The following is a 22,771-nucleotide window of genomic DNA, read 5'->3' on the forward strand; positions in this document are numbered from 1 at the left end:
TTGAAATTCGTTTTGTGTATTCAGTAAAGGTAATTACATCTACAGTTCAACTTTGGCAAAGAAATTCCTATTCCTAAATGAATTAGAGTCGAACATATTTTCTTTCCCTCCCCCCGTAAAATTCCCTCCGTCCCCAAAATTTCGTGTCGAAATTAAACAAAAATGTTCGTGTCGAAAATGTTTCGTGTCGCCGATGAAGTTGAACCTCAAAGTGACGCGGCAATTTCCTCGTCCAACATGAAACCCGTGAAATGGGTCAAGTGGAAATTCCTGATGTCATACAAAGACGTTTCTGAATTAGGATAAATAATCTCCACCCAGACTTGATCGCCTTTTTTCAGGTTCAGCGTCGACTGGAGGGTAAACGGACTATTTTGATCAACGGGGGCTTTATCTTCTCTGACGTAACTCGTCCCGATTCGTTTCCCGTTCAAATAAATATAAGAATGAAAATAAACATCAGATGAAGATTCAAGACGCGCAACTCCCGTGAAAGAGAAAAAATAAGTTCCCGGTCGCGGTGCCGTGAATTTCCCCGATGTCAAATTCATTGCGTTTCCCTCGTTCACCAAGGCCGAATCGAATGGAACCGGAGTTGAGTCGTTGTAAAATGGCCAATTTCTCTGGACGTAGAAATAGACGGGCGCCGATTTGACGTCGGCGAATCCGATCCATTTCTGGTTGTCTATAAACAAAAGATTTCGATGAACAATTTACAAATGAAATTAAAACATTTCGTACCATTTTGATTGGCAAAAAAGTTGCAGTAAATCATTTCCATCTTCTTTGCTCCTTTTACGGAAAAGAATCCGTTGATTCTTTGTCCCATTCGCTGCAGATCCCAACATGAGGTTGGCATTTTACCAATGTCGACTAATTCACTCGTTCGGGCTGTTAAATTCAAATTCTTTCAATTAGTTAATAAGCTGAAATTTTTTAATTACAGTTTACCTTTAAATTCGGTGGCCAAATCAGTAAAGGCGGACTTTGTTCTGTTCAATTCCGTTCTCGTTGAGGCCAAATTCGTTTTTGTAGTTTTCAAATCATTTGAGGTTGCTGAACCATTTCATTCGATTAAAATATAAACAATTTCAAATAATAAAACATAATTATTTTACTTCTTAGATCTTTTTTAAAATTTTCGGCGGTAACTTTTAATTCTTGACCTAATCGATCCGAATTCGCTACACAATCTAAGAAAACAGAATTAATTTTAAAAAAATTATTTTTCAACAAAATTCGATTCGTCGTGAAATGACGGTGCAATGATGACGTGAAATGATGGCTGCAATCCAATTACAGTAATTAAATAAAAATTTGACATTTTTTGTAACATTTTTTATAAATTTACAGTAACGGAAAAAAATACTATTATTTTCTAAAAACCATATCAAAATACCTTCTAATTTTTTATTCAAATTGGTTCGTGTGTCAATTAAATCATTTCTCAGTTCAATATTCTTTTTCTCCAAATTGTTCACGGTTGTTTTTAAGAGCTCAAGAGTGGCTGCAATTCAGTTACAAGAAATTAAATAAATTTCTTTTATAAATCAACATTCAAAATTTCTTCTTCTTAATCTTATCTACTATTGATACCTATACCTTTTAATTCAAGCGCCAATTTCCTGCTGAACTGATTCTGCCCGTACAGTTCCTAAATTGCGTTTTTTTTTAATGAATCATTAAGGGGAAAAATGATTTGAATCAATTTGAAAACAGTTGAATTTTCATTTTGGTGCAATTTTACCTGAACGCCTTCAATGTCGTCCTTGTCTAATTTGAAATCAGAACGATACTCGTATGCAAAATACATCACAGCAGCCGTGTTGTTTGTGTGTTCCAGTCCCAAAGAGTGGCCAAACTCGTGAGTAGCCACCTGGAATAAATTCGTCCCTGTGCGGATGCAAAGAAATCGATCAACATTTGGAACTGAAGGAATAAAAACTTATTGATGGATGTCAAATCAATACACGTTTTACCTTTAACAGAGTCGAGCGTCCAGGTTTCGCTTTCGTCAAAATGAGCATCACCTCCGTTTATAGGATGGGCAGCGTGAGCTAAAGTACCACCCGGTCCATCAATGAAGGGATCATCGCAATTTCCATGTTCTCCATCATGTTCTCCAATTGCAAAACTGAATCAAACAATCCAATAGTTGAATTAATCGAATTTTGCCAGATAATGAAGTGTCCACTATATCATTATATCCGATTATATCATTATATCACCACTATACACTATATGATCATACACTATATTATTCACTTGCGTTCACTTTTTGTTGCAAAATGCCATATAATGGCAATTATTTTATTCAATAGTTACAGGATGTCGATGTCGACGTTAGCCGATGTATTTTTGACATGAACGAAGGCCAAATCAGTCACGTTCGCCCAAATCTCAAAGGCTCTGGCGATTTCACGATCGACGACAGGTGGGCTCATATCCGGCGTGTATTTCTTAATTTTGTAAGTTAATTTTTTCTTAGGCCAATGGCTCCCTGCTCAAAATCAATTTAAAATATAACAAGAATCTGTAAAGACCCTAAGCAATATTGGATATCCATTCCTTCAAGTGCGAATCGTTTCGGGCGAGTCCTTGAAGAACCGGGGCGAATTCGATCCGGAACCCCACAACGCGGTTTATTCATCAATTCCTTCGTCGCCTCATCAAGTTTACCTGCGAACCATTTTTCCAAAAGGCTTTTCTTTATATAATCGACTTATTTAAAAAGGCCAGAAGGCAAATGTAAATGTAAATACTGATGCAATGACCTTACCCGTTATCTTCAATCCAGCAAAGGATTGAAAATCTTCTATTGCGCTCCTGAAAGACTCAGCTGAAACACTTTCCGAATAAGAAGAGTCCTGAGGTCCACGTTCCAAATAGCCGAATCTTCCCAGGTATCTCTAAACGACGACACGAAAAAGAACACGCAAAACAGCAAAAATAATAATTGTTAAGAGAGATCTGCGCTGGCTTTATTGCGCTTATTTTTCGCTAGTGAATTAAAATGATTGGCACATGACCCATATATAATTAAAACGGAATTTTACCGCTGCTTCTTCGGCACTGTCGATTGGAGCAGCGACGACATAATTTATCGCCGACAAGCAACACACGAAACTTAATGTCAACCACATTAGATGCCACATTGTAAATCAAATAAGTAAGCAACTGCTGAGTTGAAGAAAATGAATCCAAGTTCTATTGCGAATGTTTTCGGTCGGAAACTAAATTCACGTCTGCTCACGAATCGGCCACTGTTGGTTGCTGGTTTTTAGCGATAGCTGTGCAATGTGTGTGTCATAATTGGTTTTTCCGATGATGTCGCCAGTAGGTTATCAAGAATTTAATATGTCCTTGATCTATGCTGAAGGTTCAGACTGAAGTGGTAGAATAACTAAATATTTATTTGCTTTATAGACGATGAGACCTTTGTTGATCTTTGAAAATTTCACCCAAAGATAAACAATTTTGTTTGTTTTATATTAGGAATTTTGCTTACTTTAACTTATTTTTTTCATTAAACTGCGAGAAAAGAAATTTAAAAAAATTTAATAAATTTAATATTATTATTATTTTTCTATTAACTTTACATTTCTGTATTAGAAAAAAGAATCTGCAGGCAAAATAAGAAACCCAAAAGAATAATTTGTGAGCTTGAAGAATGCCTTCGCTTCTTATTCGCGGCCATCGACACTCTCGTCTTATCATTTTCGAGATCATTTTGACCCTCGCGCTCAGCTTGTGCTGGCGCCGCCGTGATCAAATGTCCCGCGCGTTCGACTTGACTCTGCGATGGGCCTCGAAAAAAGCAGTGGCCTTTCCTGTGTCTCTTATAGAACGGTGCCAGCGGACGGTTTGGATTTGTCATCCGGTAATTACACTCCCCCTTTTCTCCCCTTTTATTATTGAGTGAAAATCTTGATGGAATACATTTTCGTGTTTCATCTGAACTTTTTGGGCGTCGTTATGTGGCGACAATTTTAATCATTCATTTCCCATTCTATATCAATGGCTGTTGAATATACAATATTTAAACGTCGCCATGGAGCGGCCCTGATTTCTTGCGGCAACCATTTTCATGTTTGTACCAAACTGCTGCGAATCCTGGAGGGACGGTGGAGGAGCAACCGAAAACCATCGCTAAAACAGGATGAGGCTCTTATTTCGCCGGATCAAAGTGTTCCGTCAAGAGCCACGCCCATAATCACCCGTTTGGATTGCCGTTTTGATATTGGCAGCAGCGATGACGCAAATGAAGAAAGGATCGATCCTGAAAAAATTTGAAAATTTCGTCGACGTCGAACTGTTACTGGTGATCCTGGCCGCCCGGTGTTTGCATCGAGATTCGCACGAAACCGACGAGACTAAAAGTGACGGAATTGTCCAAAAGAAGAGAATTAATGGCGTGTGTACGCGATGGAACGAGTTTTGCTCTACAATTTCATTTACAACGGGCGATTTATTAGGTGCGTTTGCTTTAGCGGAAGAGAGCTGCTCAAGTTAACTGATAAGTATAACGTATACAGACTAACGACCTTGACTGAAACCTAATCTATCGAGTCGCCTGAGGCAAGAAAATTGACGCCACTACAGATGGTGAGCATCGCCAATATTTTTAAGACACCGGAATCACAGCAGCAGTTTCATCGTCCCAAATGAGGTTATAGGAAATTGAACATTTTGTTATAGGCTATAATAGTTACGAGTAATCGCATCAGAATATTGAAATCAAATTAATTCACGGTCATTATATGACGTAAGCGAGTGAAGGAAGAGGAAATTGTTTCCGATCGCATCAACAAGTCGAGTTTCCCGCCATGATGCGGATTTATCAAAACCAGATTTTAAAATGAACAAACTGCGACATGTATATTATATTCTCCTTTTTATTTATTTTTCTAGCGCTTATCATCGCAATTTCGGCTTGGAAGTGTGGAGAGCGGCGAAAGTGATGTAAAAAGTTATCGCATGAGGGACTTATATAAGTCCGTGAGTCCCGACAATGTTTTTCTCCTTCCAGCATTGGGTTGAATTAATTGCGATTGTGGCAAATTGCCAACAGTTATAAGAATTGTCTGGTTCCTTCAATAAGTTAATTCGATACGCAATTTATGTGCAGAAGAGTAAAATGAGAGAATTAACATTTACTTTTAGGTCGGATTGAAACCTGAACTCTTTACTATGGATTTCCCTGGAGTCAACTGTGTCGATCGCCATAAGGAAAAGAATTCCAGTCGAGTCATCTGGGAAAAAGACAAACCTGCTAGACAAGAGGAGCGGGTCACCACCTAAGGTTTGGATATTAACATCACAACAAATGAATAACAAATTCTTAATAAATAAAATTGTTCGTTCTCAACCAAGGAGTAGAAAAAAGGTGACCGTGTGGCAATTTAAATGCCACCTTGTCCGCTCTCTGTCGCCTCAATGCTCGCTTCTATGTACCCGTGTCGGAGCCGTCCATTCCGTAAAGTCTTTGCCGGATGCAGTGCGGAAGCGATGGCCAGTCGCATCAATGACGGTATCCATTCTTTTAATTTCACTTTATTAATTTTTTAAAAATAATATTCCATTGTTTGTCATTAGCTGAAACTAAGGTATGATTACTGCTGACAGCAGTTGAAAAGTGTCCGACGGGAAATCCTAAAGGGATTGTTCATTCCCACGCTGGCTACATATCTTCTTTTTGCGTCGTTGACACATTATATAGTTTAAATAGTTAGTGGTTTAGATAGTAGTTTTTCGATTTTAAAAAAGGAGACATTTTTGGTTGCGTGGCGGACATGGATCACGGATGGATCACGGCCCATATATTCTTACGTCGTGTACGTTGGCCAACGGAGTCACGACTCTTTTGTTCCAGAGCACGCCAACATATCTCAATCCAGGTCTCGATTTGATTTTTCATTTGATCTCAAATGTTGACGTTACGTAATTCTCGTTTACCCAACAGGTAGATATTGGGAGGCTGTCTAGCGTCCAAAAATTAATCAATCCTTCCGCCATTCGATTGTTATTGAAATTCGGCGACCGACATGAAAACAAAACAAATATCGATATAAATTATTGATTCAAATTGATTTTCGGTTTGCGTTATTGATTTCATTTTTATTTTTCGTTTCATATATAGAACTCCCAAACTAAAACTTATTTGAAATCCTTCGGCCTTTGCACAGTATAAGATTCGCCTTTGATTTTAATTTCTAATTTCCCGCTCTTGATGCGCTCTAGACTTGAACGAAAGTTTTGCGTAGACATGTATAGAACTTTCAAATAGATTGGTCACATTAGCTGATAATACTTGAACATAATAAAGTAATACAGTATATATATATCCTTTTAGACTTTACCAGAAATGATTTCTAAATGAGTGCCGTTTCGCTTCGGATAATTTTGAAATTGCCAAAGTACCGACCCCTTTAAATAATGCATAAGACACATTGTCCGTACAGTAAATTCTGTTTTACATTTCCACTATAGCAACTGGATTATATCTATAATTAATACTGAGTGGTTCTCGAATTGTTTAATTGTTCATCCACAGTGGAACGAACAGCTCAGCTCGTCGAATGGAATCTCGAAACATTGAGCGGATAAAACAGCTGGATAACGTCACCCAATATCCCGCAATCAGTACTATATAAATCTATTGTTTCCACTGAGAAGCGGTCCAGTTAGATGCGAGATACTACCTTGCCAAGAGTATATCCAGCAATTGAACTCTGCAATGTTTTCCATCAAAAGACTGTTGGAATACCCGTCGCTTTGTTACGTAATCTTTTTTGGCGTGTTATTTTATCTGATTATTCCGGTGAGTCTGGAAGAAGAGCACCAAGCGCATTCTAATCACACTCTCTTCAAGCACATTTTAATATCCTCTACAAGGGTAACTTAGATTTTGTGACGAAATAATAACAAATTCAAATTAATATTCATATTTCGTCGTCAATTTTCTGATATATGAAAAGAGACCGTTGCTAACTAATCCCGAACTTTCGATCGTCAGCGCCGGAATAATGGAGAAAATTGTCCTCGATATTTTGTCGAATCACATGCGCTTTACGTAATCTTGAACTATAATGAACCCCTAAACGATTCAGCTATAATTTTTTCGATCCTATATATTAGATATGAGATTATTCCTCCGTCGGACATTTTGTCATCCGGTTTCCTACAACGGAACGGTTCGTGGACCGGTACAACCGGGCAGCTCCAACGCCGGGTATAAGTTTTAATGATTTATCTTTTCTTTTTAATTTAATTCAATTTTTTTTTATTTTTTTTATTTAAGGAAGTTGATATGTGCGTGACTTGGGGTGCACCATCGATAGCCAAAGCTTCGGTTATGGACGTGTCTTACCCAGTGGTCTATGTTGATTCTTCAATAATGATTCCATTTCCTAGGCAGAAAAGTAAAATTTGGGTTCAAGAAACAACTTTCGAGGGCCTCCCAGGTAAAAAAGTACTGCCTTGCACTGTAATAAAATGATAGTTTATTTAAGTAAACTATCATTTTATTGTAGTGGACCCAGTAAAGTAGAAGTATCACCAAGTGGGCGTATTTTTTTTTTTGTTTCAATGTCAATATTACTAAAGACACACTGCTATATCACTGGTAGCCTATAGTACTTATCCTATATATATATAGTACCGGTATAGTACTTGTCCCAAAATCCTTCAGTATTACTTGAGTTTCTCATATTATTACTTAAGTACATTCTAAGTACTTTTTCACCTGGGCTGGTATGTCAACGATCCTTGTCTAAAAATAGATTTTCAACTTCTGTGTATAATGACCGAGTCAAATTCATTTTTTAAGTCAGGGATAATGATCGGAGCGGCTTTTACTTTCATGATCGTTGCAACTTGGATTACCCATCGAATTACTTATTCAAGACTGGGACGCACCAGTCCCAGTGTATTTCACTGGGCATTTATCTTTGTCAGCATATGGGCATCTCAAGGTAATAATTATAAAATATAATTTGATTTCTATGTAGACGCAGAAATGCCAGTTTGATATATTTAGCATTCTCTTCTTTATTTCAAGGACTCACGCTGAGAAATCAATCGTCATCATTTCGAATGACTTTCTTCGTTTCCGTCTTCGGAGTTTTCATCATCTCCAATTACTTTACGGCGCCCTACACTTCAATGTTATCCATTCCCATTTTCAAACCGATCGTCAACTCCATCGAAGATTTGGCAACCAGCGATTCAGTCAAGACTCTTCTCATCAAAGGATCTAGCACAGATGAGTACATTATGGTCAGTCCCTTATTATTAGAATTATATACTTATACAGTTATACTGTCCCTGTGAAATAGTAATTGTTTAATACTTTATTAATTAAAAAAAAAAATAGTCTTCAACCGATCCGGCATTAAAGAAGATTGGCGACCAAATGCGACGTTATCCTGAGAGAAGAATTCTCGACGCGTACACCGTCGAAGACATTTCAACGATCGTCAAAGAAGATTCTGCTCTCATAATCGTGAATAGATTGGATAAATTTGAGCAGAATAACACCTTCAATATAATTAATTGTTTCGTCAACAAGGTGAAATCCAACGGAGAATCTTTGATAGAACAGAGTTATAAAATCAATAAGGAGTGTCGAGTAACTCAGGCCGAGAAAACCTTCTTCAGTCGTTCACAAACATTTTCCTATCCGAAAAACAGTCCCATAGCCAAAGAAATTGATTACGAGTATGACATCATTTAGATCAAATTTTACTTATCTTATTATTGCCGCATCAAAATTTTATATAATTGATTTTTTGTTAATTTAATTGATATAGTCTTCTGCTGTTGCACCAAGCTGGACTGATTCAATACGCGGAGAAACGAGCTCAGATGGGCCACGATCCCTGCCGCATATCCGATAAGAAAAAGGCCCAGTCTGAAAAAATTGCTCCGCTTAAACTCAGAAATCAAATGAGCGGAGCCTTCGTCTTCTTGTCCATCGGCTTCAGTTTAGGCGTTTTGGCATTTATCGGCGAGTTGATTGCGGCGAAAATCAAGAAAAAATCAAGAATCATTTCAGGTTCAGTAACAGCTAACTAGGACGTGAAAGTCGATTAAATCAACCAGTCGAACTTGAGAATAATTCTATTAAAAAGACTATAGGCGAAGACTAAGACTATTTATTTTTCGGGTAAATTTATTTGGTTATTTAAGTGTGATAGAATTTAGCTTTATAACTATATTTGTCACTCGTCACTTGTGGTTGGAAAGTATTTTCATTCAAATAAATAAACGTTTCTTTAGTCACCCAGCAAATACCTAAATATGGAACGCGATAATGATTCATAATTATGCGCGCACTTTTCGTTGTAATAAAATTGTATACACATTACCTTGTATAGAAGGTGGAATAATATACAATCGTCCGTTATTTGTCAACGCCCAACAAACTATCGCCCACTCGACTTATATTAAATTTGAACCCAAAATAGGATTGGCTTATTTGCATTTGTATTTCTTCGCGCCCGAAAGTTTTGCAGAGTACAGATCGATACCTAACTAAAATAATGTAGCACTCCACAATTTTCGCTGTGCTCAATGAACCATGTCGAATGTGAAATGAGCTTCTCGGAATTGAATTATCTTCGCTTGGGGCTTGTTGGCCAAATTTATTATAATCAGAATTGATTTCCTTTCGACTGAAAAGCCAATCCAGACAATAAATTGAAACGTATAGCAATCTAACTTGAATAATGAATCTCCCCTTTCCCCATGAATTTAAAACACGTCTGGCGCTATACTTTCAAAATGTTAAATATAACCAAAGTTAAGGCAAGTTTCACAAACGACAGCGACAGTGTTCCAATTGATGTCGAGGCTTGTGCGACCTTCAATTACACTTAAGACACTTGCAGTCATTATCTAAAGTGCTTTTCGTCACGATTCACCGGTGGTTCACAGACAATCAATACCAAATTGATTTCCCGATGGCGACACGTCAAGCGTTTTGCACGAATATAAAATTATATTATTAGCGTAAATTATAGAAGAGGCCGCTGCAATTTTGCAAATCAATTTTAGATCGATCGCTTGATTGATTTGATTTGAATCTCTAATTTAAGTGAACTCAATTGGCATTGCTGGAGGTTGGCTACGCTCCGCAATCTCTAAATTGTAGGTTATAAGAAACTACAACGAAAAGAAATCTCCGTTGACGTCATAAGGAGTTACACGATATAAAGAAATTGACAAATGTCCAGAGAGAGTCTTCGTTTGAGTGTTTAACCGACCGTGCGTTCACGTCAAGCCCCCCGGAGACATACGGCAATCAGTTTGTTTCAGGACTAGTGGACATAAAAATCACGTTGATCTCAATTTTGCACAAATGGAGAAGTAACACTCTCGGACATTTGCAATATTATGGGAAAATAAAGATGTGGAACAAGCCCAACAAATATAGTGGAAAAGGCAAGCACGTTAACATGCAATTCTCTATGGTTGCCGACACTCGGATGAAAGTCTGCTGGTCGTGATAGTAACCGCAAAAGTGAACGTGCAAAAATAATCGTCTTCTTTTATCCGCCTCAAGTTTCCCTTTTTTTCCCTTTTCTCACAGGGCAGCACAAAATCGTAATAATAACTCACTCATTACTGCCAATCTAACCATAACGGAAATCGCTTTTGTCACCATGGAAAAAGTGTACCAGCACTATAAAAACGGCCGTGTCGACTGGGTAAAAGTCATCAGTCGATTCTCGATTCTCCTACCAAAAGCTTCACCAACCAACATGCAGGTCTTGCTCATTTCATTACTCAAATGATTGCGACTTTTTATTTTAGTTTAATGCTCGTAAACAGGTCCAAACTATCGTCGCCCTTGTTTCGTTGGCTGTCGTTATGACAGTCGGACAGGAACAGTACGCCGGCAATGCCGCCAAGTCATCCTACGAAGAACAACAGGTAAATTAAAAATAACGTTCAAGTGTTCAAATTAAACATTTTAATTTTCCATAGCACGCTCCTATGCCGCACTCGTTTGCCTGGGAAGTGAAGGACGAGCCGAGCAAGAACGACTACTCGCACCAACAGGAAAGCGACGGCAAAGTCACGACCGGATCCTACCGCGTTGCCTTGCCCGATGGCCGCACCCAAATCGTCACCTACAGAGCCGACCAAAACGGATACGTCGCTGAAGTCAAATACGAAGGAGAGGCCCAGTATCCCGCACCTTCTTCATACAGCAACAAACCAGCGAGTTATCAAACTGAACAATCTAAACCATACCCAAGTGCTTAAATAGCCCGAACTCTCGACAATCTATATGCAGCATCTGCAGGAACAGCATAATGAACCGATGCGTTTTCTCCAATTCCTAAATAAGTTTGTAACTAAATCTTTTGTAATATATGGAAGAATAAATGTAAAAAGTTAAAACAACATTTTAAAATTTTCTAATTTCGCCAAATCTTTATGGCATTTTGATGATAGAAACTTGTTTTCGCTACATAGCTTTTTATAACTTGGCGGTTGTTAATGCTGACTGTTGTGGGCCTCAACTCAAACATCAGCTGATCCAAAATGCAGATAGAAAATTCGATATTTTATCAAAGAAGAAAAAAACTAGAGCCAAGTTATAAAAGGGAGGAAGAGATGGCCGAAAAATAAGTCGCCTTCCAGCTTAAAGATAAATAATTAATCTGCAATCATATGATTACTTAACTTTTTTTAAAAATTACTGGCTATTTTTGGCCGAAAGTTTTTGCCTTTCTTGTTAATTAATCGAATTAATTAAGTTATTAAAAATTGTCACATTGATGTAGTTTTTCAGATAAGTAAATTAATCATTTTTCGTTCGAATTCCATGGCAGTCGTGTGAGAAAAGAAATTTCAAATTTTGCTACTATTATATTAATCACCGCCATCAGGTTACTGTTTACTCCATCAATTGGTTTCGTCTGCGCCTCTGCGGTGCAAACCAAATGTTCGACGCGTTTTACTGTGTGGCTGCCAAGTGCCAATTCAGTTCACATGTTTAAGTGTAAACCATTCAACTGTTGGAGATTGGATTGGATGCTGGAGACTGTTGGAGATTGCAGAGATTGACGTCAACGTATAATTGAGCCCTCTAAATACCGTGAGTGACCATGAGCCTGGCACACTGGAATATGAATTGTATTACCTCTGACATTAAAGACCAAACGAACGTCATCAAAGTAAGAAGAATCTTCATTTAATTAACTAAGACGACATGGTTCAATTCAATTGTCAGTCTCTCAACATTTTTTGGTCATTTGAAACTGACAGTTTTCGTCTTTTTTGACACCAGTGGATTGGTCGTCCATTTCTTGCGGGAGTTATCGTGAATTAATTCACATTTTTTATTTTAAAAAATGTTTTGTTATTTTTTGCAACATAGGCGTTTCAGCGTTCATTTCTGATTGTAATTTCAAGCTGCGAGCCTGCGATAAGCAATATTTTTTTTTTGTGAGGGAAGGAGCTAGAATCAAATCAAATCCCTGTCCTTGATTTTGCAGATAGACGCGTGAATTTTTTTTGGTCCATGCACAACTATAATGAGCAAGGAAATGGGAAAAAATTTTGAAAAAATTCCAATCCGTTATCGAATTAGAATTTAGAAGCGAATGAAATATCTTCCATTTCAATGCCTTTCTGTTTTATTGTAAATCTGGCAATCAAAATTGATTTTTGTTGGTCGCGTCTAGAGTTTTACAGTTAAAAACTTTAAACTTGGTTTGTGTATTCAGTATAAGTGTATTTGTATCCACAGTCAAATTTAGGTACAGAAATGCCCGCTCCTTAATGAATTGGAACATGAATGAATAATCTTCCCTTCCCCCTTACAAATTCTCTCCAAAATTTCGTGTCGACATGAAACAAAAATATTCGAAAATGTTTCGTGTCTCCGATGAAGTTGAACCTCAAAGGGACGCCACAATTTCTTCCTCCAACATGAAACCCGTGAAATGGGTCAAGTGGTAATTAAGGACGAGGTCATTCAAATACGAGGATGTACCACCTTCAAAATAAATCGACACCCAGACTTGATCGCCTGTTTTCAAGTTCAGCGTCGACTGGACGGTCAACGGACTAACTTGATCAATGGGGCCGCCGTTAATTTGAACAAAACCCGTCCCGATTACACTCCCGTTCAAAACAAGAGCAGAAAAAAAATAAGGTCCAAGATGCGCCACTCCCGTGAAAGAGAAAAAATAAATTCCCGGTGCTGGTGCCGTGAATTTCCCCGACGTCAAATTCATGGCATTTCCAACGTTCACCACCGCCAAATCGAACGGAAGCGGAGTGTATTGTTGGGAAAATGTTGAATTTCTCTGGACGTAGAAATGGACGGGCGTCGATTTGACGTCGACGTATCCGATCCTTTTCTCAAAACCTTTTCATTAATTATAGAATTAAAAAACATAAAATTGCAACTGAATAATTCGTGAAAATCTAAAACATTTACCCGCATCGCCAGGGGGTTTAGTGAAATCGCAGAAAACGGATTCCATTTTCGCCAATCCCATGACGGAATAAAATCCGCTCCAAATGTGGCCAATGCTTTTGAGATCCGCGCATGAGGACGGCAGTCCGTTGATGGCAACAGCCGATGGATTATTGACAATTGGAACAGAGTCGGTTGCTGCTGCTGTGCGTTCATTTTTCTCTCGTGAAAGGGAAGTTAAAAGCGAATCTTGTTGTTCAACTTTGGCCTCCAAACTTTTTACGATTTGTTTCATTTGAATCTATTGGCAAATGGAATAAAATTACAATAAGACATGAAAAATTAACAAATTGAATTGGACGGTCGACAATCATCGCGTGAAAAAGAAATTTTGATAAATTCTTACGTAATTTTCCTTCAGTTGTAGGAATTCTTCCTCCAAGGAAAAGGCAGCGCCTGTCGAACTCGGCGTCCAACAAATCAAAACCAACAGCCAAACAACTTGGGTGAGTGAAACTACAGAAAAATGCGCCATTCTTTAGTTATTCGGAATTGTTAATAATGAGACTGTGTTTTCCAACTGGACGTGCGTTTCAATTTATACAGTTTGACTTGTTAGTGGACCTGTTGTTGTTGCGTCCAACTTAAAGGTTAGTGATAAATTGAGAACAACGGGTCTATGTGTCTGTAAATAAGAAGATAAGTTTTCGATTAGAATTTTTTAAAATGTCAGTCTAATGTCATGGTATTATTTGTTTTGTAAGTGGTTATAGATAATCTTAACGTTTACTGAAGCGGGGGTTACCCTGCGGACTGGTCAAACAGGGAAAGGAAAACAAAAACTTAACAGATATAAATTAATGACTCACATTTTTTCAACTTTATAACTCGCGTTTTACTGGACGTGAAGGAAAATTGAAATTTAATTGAAATTATTCACATTAGCAATCGTTTATTAACTGTTAATTAACTCAATAACAAGTCGAACGGACCATTTTAATTGGCATTAAAGTTGCAATGGTAAATCATTTATTTTTAATCCTTTAAGTAGCGAGGAATCATAAAACGCTAGCCAAGTATTGCCTTTCACTATCGAAAGACATTAGCGACTAGATATGGTAAAACATGTGCGTCAGCAATTGTGAAATTAAGTAGACTGTTACTCTCGTAGTGTCAGCTGATTGGTTGGTGGAGTTCATGAAATCTATTTACGCTACTGTCGTAAGTTGTTTGAAATTTTCATGCAGACATTTTTGTTGTCGAGTTACACCTTGCCGCTTTTATCGTTATCATGGGCTTAGATAGACTCGTCTACAAACTTGGTGTGTGTATTCATTTAGTCTAGTTGCATGCATTGTAAAATTTTCGTAAAGAAAATTAAAGTCGAACCAATTTTCTCCCCTTCCCTTATTTTTTCTCCCATCCCATCCTGCGACCACGAGAAATTAATAATTAAAATTTAATGAAATCAAATTGAAATAGATCCATCACGATTGTAAATGAGACTATAACTGTTTAAACAACTTTGTAATTTAACGGAGAATGTGAAATGAACCAGCAGTCGAACTCTCCGCATAGATGAATTCAATCTACATGTTATCCCGTTAAATTTAGGTTTCGTTGCTACAAGTCAACAAATGGTAACTAAGAGAGAAAAGCGTAGGTGCTGTCGTCATTTTGGTCTATATATTATGGGTCAATCGGCTCTCTCCATCCGAAGTTGAAGGCGAATTCTTCAGGAGTCAAGTTGCTCTGCAGTCTGCACGAAGACTACGCTAGGCTAATTTCCTTATACTTGATTTCATTCCAGTTAAGGCAAATTTTCCAAAACCATTTTGTCAGAAAGACATAAAATAATAATGTTGAATAAGACTTCGAATTTTGTCTGTTGGCTTGTCGCTTTGTTACTGGTAAATTTCTTCACGAAAGTCGTCAGTATTGATGATAGGAAAGTTAACAAACATCAACTTGAAAATCATCACCTTCGTTTGAGCTCTTCAAGGGTATGTCTCTTATCCATCGTCAAATATGAGCATAAAAGTCTTTCCTGTAATAATCCTTATAAATTTTTACTTGTCATTTTTCAGAGCCCCTTAGTTAAAGATAAGGAATTAACGACTGTCAGTATGGGAATTTTCGAAGAAATTATTCTCAACATTTTAGCAGATAAAATGAAATTCACGTATCAAATTAATTTACTTTAAATTAATTTTCACGAATTATCGTTACACAATTTCGTTGTCGTTTAGGTATGAAATTATTCCTCCATCTGACATTTTAACACTTGGTTATCTCCAAGCAAACGGATCGTGGACTGGAACAACCGGACAGTTGCAACGCAAGGTATAGCGGCTAACTGTTTTTTTTTTTTTTTTTTTATAATGAAAAGGCTAGTTAAGTTAAAGGAGGTTAAAAAATAATTTTATTTTTTATTTTAGGAAGTTGACATGTGTGTCACTACTAGTGCTCCGGCTTCTTCTAAGACACCGGTTCAAGACATATCCTATCCGGTGGTGTACGTCGATTCCGCTATTGTAATTCCATTTCCTAAAGAGAAAACTAAGTGGATAGTAACTTCAACCTTTAAGAATAATGAGGTAAAAAAGAAAGAAGAGCGATATTACCATTACGCCAAATAATTCCATAATTCTATTTTTATTATAAAATACTCTTAAAAAAAAAAGGTTTGGTTGGCCACCGGATCGTTTTTCATATTCATGATCCTGTCTGCATGGATTATCCATCGCATTACCATCTCAAAATCGGATCGCAATAGCCAGAATACATTGCCATTTTGGATATTTTATTTTGTGTGCATATGGACATTGTCTCAAGGTTTTCTATTACTTATTTCTTCCATTTTTTACATTTTTCAAAATGTTTATTTCTCGCCTATTAGGGGATACACTGAGAAATCGATCGACACCCATTCGACTAGTTTGCATAGTTTCCTTTTTCGGGATTTTCATCATCATGAATTACTTTACGGCCTCGTACACTTCGATTTTATCCATCCCCAATTTTAAAACGACTGTCTCCTCCATCGAGGATTTGGCAAACAACAAAGCAGTCATTCCACTTCTTGTTAAAGGCTCCAGTTCGGACGAGTTTATTATGGTAAATTTGTTATTCAAGTAATTTTCCCTTTCACGAAAAAGTGAAATTAAGAATTTATTGCATCAGGCTTCAACAAATCCGACCCTGAAGAAAATTGCGGACAACATGAGAAAACATCCGGAACGAAGAATCCTTAATGCGTTTACAGTTGACGATATTTCGACTATTGTAAAAGAAGAAGCCGCCCTAATTTTGGTAAAATATCCATTGCAAATATTAGACGTTAGTTGTTAATTGTTATAGACGTAATCTATTTTAATCGCATAGGTAAAGTCTACCGCTGAATCCTTCATAGATCACAGCTATAAAATCAACAACGACTGTAAAGTAACTCTGGCCGAAAAGACCTTCTTCAGTCGCCCACAAACTTTCTCCTATCCGAAAAACAGCCCCATAGTCAAATCCGTAGATTACAAGTAGTACAACGTGTTTTAGGCAAATAATGTCAACAAAATCCCAGTTTTAATTTTCTGTTCTGTATTTTTTTCAATAGTCTCCTGTTGATGCAACAAGCAGGATTGATCCAATACGCCGAAAAAAGATCCGCCGTTCCTTACAACCGCTGCTCTATCTCAGAAGCGACGAAAATCGCAGCTAATAAAGTAGTTCCACTTCAACTTAAAGACGTGGCCGGAGCGTTTGCTATTCTCGCCTTGGGATTCATATTGAGCTTTATTCTTCTGTTCGTTGAATGTATCTTTAAGAAGATGAACACAAAATGATGTAAGTTTTTTTTAAATTAATTCTGTATTAACCGTTACGTCACAATGAGTTTCTTGGGAACTAGGGGTAATAACGTATATATAAGACACACATGACCTTGGTTTGCAATGACATTTTTACTAGATTAACTACGTTAAACAAAGCAAATTCAAAGTGACTCATTTTCCCTCCTCTTTTTACTTGTCGTTCGACTTTCGTCGCTCATTTGTTTTTCATTAAATTTACCCGGGGGAAATGTTTCATCAGTTTCACAAAATCCTTCAGCTGGTAGACATGTTTGCACTGCACGTCTCTGAATATTTTACGAATTGGCAGCTGTAATAACTTGTAATCTTGTATTTGATGTAAACACGTACTCATAAGCTTATGTAGCAGACGTAGTGCTTGAAATTCTAAATTTGAGAGAATAAAAGAAAATACAGTAAGAACTGTAATCGCCTCGTGTCCAAAAAGTGAACGAAATTAATTCTTCTGCTGGTAAGAAATTATTTAAAACAATAAAATGCATTCAAGTAAAGCTGTTTTCTCATAGGCCTAGTGGTACACTTGTCAACTAGAGTTATTGTCTGGACATGTCTGACTAGCTATCGGAAGCATCTCAGAAAATGGAAAGGCATGTAATTGTCAAAAAAGAAAAGGTGGACTCTTCAAATTCAGTCTCTTCAACAACAACCAAATTTGCATCTAAACTCCAAGTTTCGATAAAACAGGAAATAGTCACATTATCCTCTGATGAAAGTGATGTCGATGATGGACACCAAAATGTTGGTGGCAGCAAACCTGCACAGTTAGAAAGACAAGTGATTGTTAAACATGAAAAGCCAGAAATCCCAGCTGCAGAAACTAAATCGAACGAAATGCCTTCGTTCAAAGTTCAACGCGTTCAGAAACATCCAGACCAGATAGTCGAAAACGCTTCACTGGCCAGTGTTTCACTTCCTGATGCCTGGTATAAGCTCGTCTTGCCTGAAGAAATCATCGACAGTGGAGCTCTATCAGCCGTACAACTGGAGCCCATCATCCATGCCTGTCAAAGGCATAAACATAGGCTGCCGGATGGATCTCGAGCTGGATTTCTTGTCGGAGATGGAACCGGAGTGGGCAAAGGCCGGATTGCAGCCGGAATTGTCGTGGAAAACTACAGTCAGAGACGTAAGAAATCTGTTTGGATCTCCGATTCAAACGACCTCAAATACGACGTGGAACGAGATTTTCACGACATTGGAGCCGAGTTCATCCCCGTCTGCTCCTTGAACCAATTAGACTCCAGTTCCAGGATATTGGATTGCGAGAAAGGTGTTCTATTCACCACTTATTCGGCATTAGTCGAACAAGTCCGATCGTCAATCGGAATATACCAGACGGGTCTGAAACAATTGTTGAAGTGGTGCGGAGTACATTTCGATGGCGTCATCATCCTGGACGAATGCCACCAAGTCAAGGACCAGTTTTACAGAGGTTCCAAGAGTGAATCTTTAATAGAATTGGCAATTTGCGATTTACAGAACGAGTTGCCAAACGCCAGGATCATTTACATTTGCGCCACCGGAGTTTCAGAGCCCCGGATTATGAGCTACATGAACCGTCTGGGACTCTGGGGTCGAGGGACTTCATTCAAAGGTAATTAAATTTTTTATTTGATGCAGTATATTCAAATTAATGTTTCGTCCTTGCAGGATCTAGAGCTTTCATCGATACATTTGAGTCTGCTGGTGTCATGGAAATAGTTGGAATGGAGATGAAACAAAGCGGAATGTTCATGGCCAGACAAATGTCTTTCAAAGACGTATCCTTTGAAGCTGTCGAGGCCTCTCTCACCTTGAAATTCATCAAAGTTTTCGACAATTCCGTCAAACTGTGGGATCAGTTACGTCAATCGCTTACCAAAGCGACAGAAATTGTGAATTCCACTCAAAATATGCGAAGACCTTTGTGGTCTCAATACTGGTTATCCCATAACAAATATTTCAAGTACCTGTCCATCTCTGCCAAAGTAATGCACGCCGTCAGAATAGCTAAAGAGGCGGTAAAAAACGGAAAATGTGTCGTGATTGGAGTTCAATCGACTGGCGAAGCCTACACCTTGGAGCAGATGGAAAAAGAAGGTGGTGGACTGTCGGATTTTGTTTCGACCACCAAAAACATTCTGCTATCTCTTGTCAACAGGCACTTTCCTGTTTCCGGTTATTACGACGGAACCGTCGGAGGGAAACGGAAGCCTTACTACGAAGCCGATGGGAAATTTAAAAGGCAGAAATCCGAGTCAAACGAATATTACGACGCATCCGATTTGGAGTCGGAAGGATGGAATGAAGATGCGGGAAATGACCGTGAAAGTTTGCCATCGATAAGAAATCAACTCTTTGCGCAAATCGAGAAGCTCGGGGCTGTACTTCCACGTAATTGGATGGATTATTTAATTAACGAATTGGGAGGCCCTCAAAATGTGGCCGAAATTTCGAATCGGGAAGGCCGTGTCGTCCAGAAAGACAACGGGCAGGTGAGTTCTACCTTAAAATTTAGTCTTTGTAAATTATCTAATGACTGATGACACTTTTTAAATTATGATAGATCTTGTACGAATCTCGTTCAGAGTCAAATGTTTCTCTGGAGATGATCAATGTTCGTGAAAGGGAAAGATTTGTGGATGGAGAGAAAATTATTGCCATCGTATCTCGAGCTACTACCAACGGAATTTCACTTCACGTATATAGCTCATGTTAATTATGTGTGAATTAGGTTTAATTTTTAATTTTATAGGCTGATCGGCGTGTGATAAATCAACGCCGTCGTGTTTACATTTTACTGGAGTGTCCGTCAAGTGCTGATTTAGCCATTCATCAGTTTGGATGTGTCCATAGGAGCAATCAAGTATAAGCTATTTCAATTAAGTTAAAAATTGATCTAATTTCATTTCTTCTGTCATAGGTTACGGCACCTGAATTCATCATCTTGTTCTCGGAATTAGCGGGAGAAAGGAGATTCGCTTCGATTGTTGCCAAACATCTTGAAAATTTTGGCGCAACTAACTCTGGTGATCGCCATGTTATCGAACCAGTTGATCCCAGCGAATTCAGCATAGACGACCAGCACGGATGGCTGGCCCTCGAGTCTACGATGCGATCCATTTTAGGGTACAAAGAACCAGTTGTCCCACCACCAGCTGACTACTTAGGAGATTTTTGCAAAGGTTTGCACTACAATAGTTTATTGAGACTAACCTTAATATTCTAACTGAATTTCGTTTGAATTATTAGACATAAGTGAAGCTCTATTTTCAGTTGGACTAATTAAGAAATGTGCTTTGGGCACGGATTGGGCTCCTAACGCTTTTCCACCGCCTTACAACACTCATCTTCCTAAATTTCTTAATCGGATCCTGGGCGTTCCGGTGGAGCTGCAAACAAGGCTGTACAAATACTTTACCGACACTCTGTCAATGACCATCCACTACGCCAAAACGAGGTCCGATTTCAGCGCTATGGGGATTGTTGACATTGGCGAAGGTAAAAATATCCACCGGACTAAACTTCAAACATTCACCACTGACATCGCAACGGGGTCAGCGGCCAAAATCGAACTGCATCGATTTGAATTCGACCGGGGAATGAGCTGGGAAACGGCTCAAGAGAAATGGAATTCTATTACTGGAGCCAACGAAGGATTTTATCTTTCAAATGAAGTAAAATAATCCAAATTTTGGTTTAATTTTCTTATTTTTAATTATTCCATTTATTATACTCTAGTTTCTCAATGGAAAGTGCGGAGTCTCGCTCATTGAGAAAAGTGACATCCCCGTCAGCGCTGACAGATGCGACCAAAAGGAATTCTTGTACAAGGTTTTCCGACCCAATACGGGTCTGCAAGTGATGCCACAGTCTTTAACTGACAGGAAAAAGAAATTACGTAAAGTCACTCCTGTTGAAGCTCGACAGTATTGGGATGATATATATTTCGCTTCTCAAACCGATTGCTATCATTCCTACTGGTTCGTTATTTTATTATTTAATTCCATTTCAAAATGCTAACTAATGTGATTTCCTGAAATGTTAGGTATGGACGTTGTGCTAAAAAGGCAATGGGACTCGAATGTCGGAAAGGTTTGCGGCTGCAGACGTACAACATTTTGTGTGGGCCGGTACTTTCGATCTGGAAAGATGTCGAAACGATTGTACTCAATGCCAATGGAACTATGCAGGTAACTAGATTCTGTTTATTTAAATCTCCTTTTAATGCAAGTGAAATATATTTATTAGGTTGCCTGTGTACACGTCGGGGGCAAAAGGACTGTTGGTTTAATTATCCCGACGATCTGTGAGTCCAGCATTTCTAACCTTCTTACCAAGCATTGCGGAAGAGGGAAATTCTAACCTGTGACTTCCGTTTCGCTGCTAAGGTAAAGTGTCTTATGTAAAACGAAGCGCATGACATAGACATTTCCTAAAATGCTTAAGCTTTTTTGTTTCAAAATTTCTGTAATCCAATTCAATCCTGTCGTTTTCATACAAGAATTTGTTACATTGTATTTGCTCAGGTTAAGATAGGACCACTTTATAAGTCGGTAAAAAGTTTAATGTCGCTAACAAAATCACAAATTCTTGTGATCTTTTTCTCGTTTGAATTTGAAAAGTAGCACTGTGGCTGTTGAAAGTCGTCTATTTCATGTACTTGAATTTACAAAGACTTGTCAGAATGTCAGGTTCGATGTGTTTTAAAACTAGCGCTGTGTTTTAAGCATTGTTAAATAGGTTGTTTTCAACAAAGCATGGTGTATAGCAATAATGAATGAACGTTATGCTCGAATGCTTAACTTTTCGGTGATCCGACTGCGGACGCAGTAATAGAAAATGAAAGTTCACTGAATCCTTGCGTGAATTTGAGATTGAATTGCTTGAAACTGAAAAGAAGAAGTTGGAAACGGTAACCACAACACACAAAGCAAGTTTGGGAAAACCGACAACAACTCAGAGATGTATTTCAGTGGTCATTCTAGCACCATCCTTCACGCACTTGAAAACGGGGATCTCATTCGCTAAATCGATAAGTTAGTCTGTATGATTTTGGTAGTATTGTAAAAAGGAATTAACGACTTCTTAATGGTATAAGTACAGGATATCCATAACTACGCGAATAATGAATTTGAAGAACACGTTTTCATTTGCTATTCGATATTTTGTGCTATTTTGTGTGACGGAATTTTTGTTTATTGACAATTTCAAAGCAAATGCTGATGTTTACAGTCTTAAAAGCAAACTTGAGAATAAGCATCTTCTTCTGAGCGCTACCAAGGTAAACCAAGAGTTAAAACTTAATTAAAGTCAAGCTCATAAGGAAGAACTTTTCATTTTCAGAGTCCTTTGGTTAAAGATAAAGAGCTGACTACTGTTAGCCTGGGTATTTTGGAGGAAATCATCCTGGAAATTTTATCAAGTCACATGAAGTTCACGTAATGCTTAAGTTATTGCAATTTCCCGCTTTACTACTATCACTTTT

General features: G+C 38.0%; 8 protein-coding genes and 1 long non-coding RNA gene across 11 annotated transcripts in view; 7 read left to right on the forward strand and 2 right to left on the reverse strand.

Annotated features, from left to right (window-relative positions):
• LOC124204339 (complement C1q tumor necrosis factor-related protein 5-like) lies at positions 1-14,101 on the reverse strand. The gene is made up of 4 exons (XM_046601389.1): positions 13,845-14,101; positions 13,460-13,739; positions 12,914-13,387; positions 1-205 (listed from the first exon to the last, which is right to left on the reverse strand). Exons 1-3 carry the CDS (start codon positions 13,971-13,973, stop codon positions 12,915-12,917), a joined length of 882 nt encoding a protein of 293 aa, XP_046457345.1. The 5' UTR covers positions 13,974-14,101; the 3' UTR covers positions 1-205; position 12,914.
• On the reverse strand, positions 207-3,323 carry LOC124203539. Its single transcript, XM_046600212.1, has 12 exons — positions 3,057-3,323; positions 2,780-2,909; positions 2,569-2,679; positions 2,326-2,500; positions 1,980-2,134; positions 1,748-1,893; positions 1,603-1,654; positions 1,400-1,507; positions 1,119-1,193; positions 952-1,056; positions 742-891; positions 207-685 (listed from the first exon to the last, which is right to left on the reverse strand). Exons 1-12 carry the CDS (start codon positions 3,153-3,155, stop codon positions 207-209), a joined length of 1,785 nt encoding a protein of 594 aa, XP_046456168.1. The 5' UTR covers positions 3,156-3,323.
• LOC124204343 lies at positions 4,982-5,792 on the forward strand. Its single transcript, XR_006878843.1, has 4 exons — positions 4,982-5,100; positions 5,164-5,302; positions 5,374-5,530; positions 5,596-5,792. It is a non-coding gene; the product is annotated as an uncharacterized LOC124204343 (long non-coding RNA).
• On the forward strand, positions 5,801-7,549 carry LOC124203540 (glutamate receptor ionotropic, kainate glr-3-like). Its single transcript, XM_046600213.1, has 6 exons — positions 5,801-5,897; positions 5,963-6,895; positions 6,978-7,072; positions 7,138-7,231; positions 7,301-7,463; positions 7,533-7,549. The coding sequence occupies exons 2-6, from the start codon at positions 6,737-6,739 to the stop codon at positions 7,547-7,549; spliced, it is 528 nt and encodes a 175-aa protein (XP_046456169.1). The 5' UTR covers positions 5,801-5,897; positions 5,963-6,736.
• Positions 7,788-9,127, forward strand: LOC124204337. 2 transcript variants are annotated; one of them, XM_046601386.1, is made up of 5 exons: positions 7,788-7,973; positions 8,060-8,277; positions 8,375-8,503; positions 8,570-8,718; positions 8,811-9,127. In XM_046601386.1, exons 1-5 carry the CDS (start codon positions 7,802-7,804, stop codon positions 9,073-9,075), a joined length of 933 nt encoding a protein of 310 aa, XP_046457342.1. In that variant the 5' UTR covers positions 7,788-7,801; the 3' UTR covers positions 9,076-9,127. The 2 variants fall into 2 exon arrangements, with proteins under 2 accessions (XP_046457342.1, XP_046457341.1); XM_046601385.1 differs by having other exon boundaries at positions 8,375-8,718.
• Positions 10,665-22,771, forward strand: part of LOC124203542 (larval cuticle protein 16/17-like) — a 19,819-nt gene continuing 7,712 nt past the window's right edge. Inside the window, exons 1-3 of the mRNA XM_046600214.1 lie at positions 10,665-10,769; positions 10,834-10,935; positions 10,990-11,271. Coding sequence (XP_046456170.1) covers positions 10,665-10,769; positions 10,834-10,935; positions 10,990-11,271 — 489 coding nt within the window. The remainder of the gene's footprint in view (positions 10,770-10,833; positions 10,936-10,989; positions 11,272-22,771) is intronic.
• Positions 14,820-17,294, forward strand: LOC124204332 (glutamate receptor ionotropic, kainate glr-3-like). Of its 2 annotated transcripts, XM_046601379.1 has the most exons (9): positions 14,820-15,441; positions 15,526-15,620; positions 15,688-15,781; positions 15,877-16,035; positions 16,123-16,273; positions 16,338-16,555; positions 16,622-16,750; positions 16,823-16,971; positions 17,049-17,294. In XM_046601379.1, the coding sequence occupies exons 1-9, from the start codon at positions 15,298-15,300 to the stop codon at positions 17,275-17,277; spliced, it is 1,368 nt and encodes a 455-aa protein (XP_046457335.1). In that variant the 5' UTR covers positions 14,820-15,297; the 3' UTR covers positions 17,278-17,294. The 2 variants fall into 2 exon arrangements, with proteins under 2 accessions (XP_046457335.1, XP_046457334.1); XM_046601378.1 differs by having other exon boundaries at positions 14,820-15,620.
• LOC124204327 (protein strawberry notch-like) lies at positions 17,342-21,803 on the forward strand. The gene is made up of 10 exons (XM_046601362.1): positions 17,342-17,755; positions 17,811-18,898; positions 18,955-19,778; positions 19,850-19,984; positions 20,039-20,149; positions 20,207-20,468; positions 20,536-20,960; positions 21,025-21,266; positions 21,332-21,476; positions 21,535-21,803. The coding sequence occupies exons 2-10, from the start codon at positions 17,884-17,886 to the stop codon at positions 21,646-21,648; spliced, it is 3,273 nt and encodes a 1,090-aa protein (XP_046457318.1). The 5' UTR covers positions 17,342-17,755; positions 17,811-17,883; the 3' UTR covers positions 21,649-21,803.
• The window catches only part of LOC124204334 (glutamate receptor U1-like), a 2,496-nt gene continuing 1,702 nt past the window's right edge, over positions 21,978-22,771 (forward strand). Inside the window, exons 1-2 of the mRNA XM_046601382.1 lie at positions 21,978-22,567; positions 22,630-22,724. Coding sequence (XP_046457338.1) covers positions 22,412-22,567; positions 22,630-22,724 — 251 coding nt within the window. The 5' untranslated portion in view covers positions 21,978-22,411. The remainder of the gene's footprint in view (positions 22,568-22,629; positions 22,725-22,771) is intronic.

Source organism: Daphnia pulex, chromosome 10 (assembly GCF_021134715.1).
Source record: "Daphnia pulex isolate KAP4 chromosome 10, ASM2113471v1".
Taxonomy (NCBI): Eukaryota; Metazoa; Arthropoda; class Branchiopoda; order Diplostraca; family Daphniidae; genus Daphnia; species Daphnia pulex.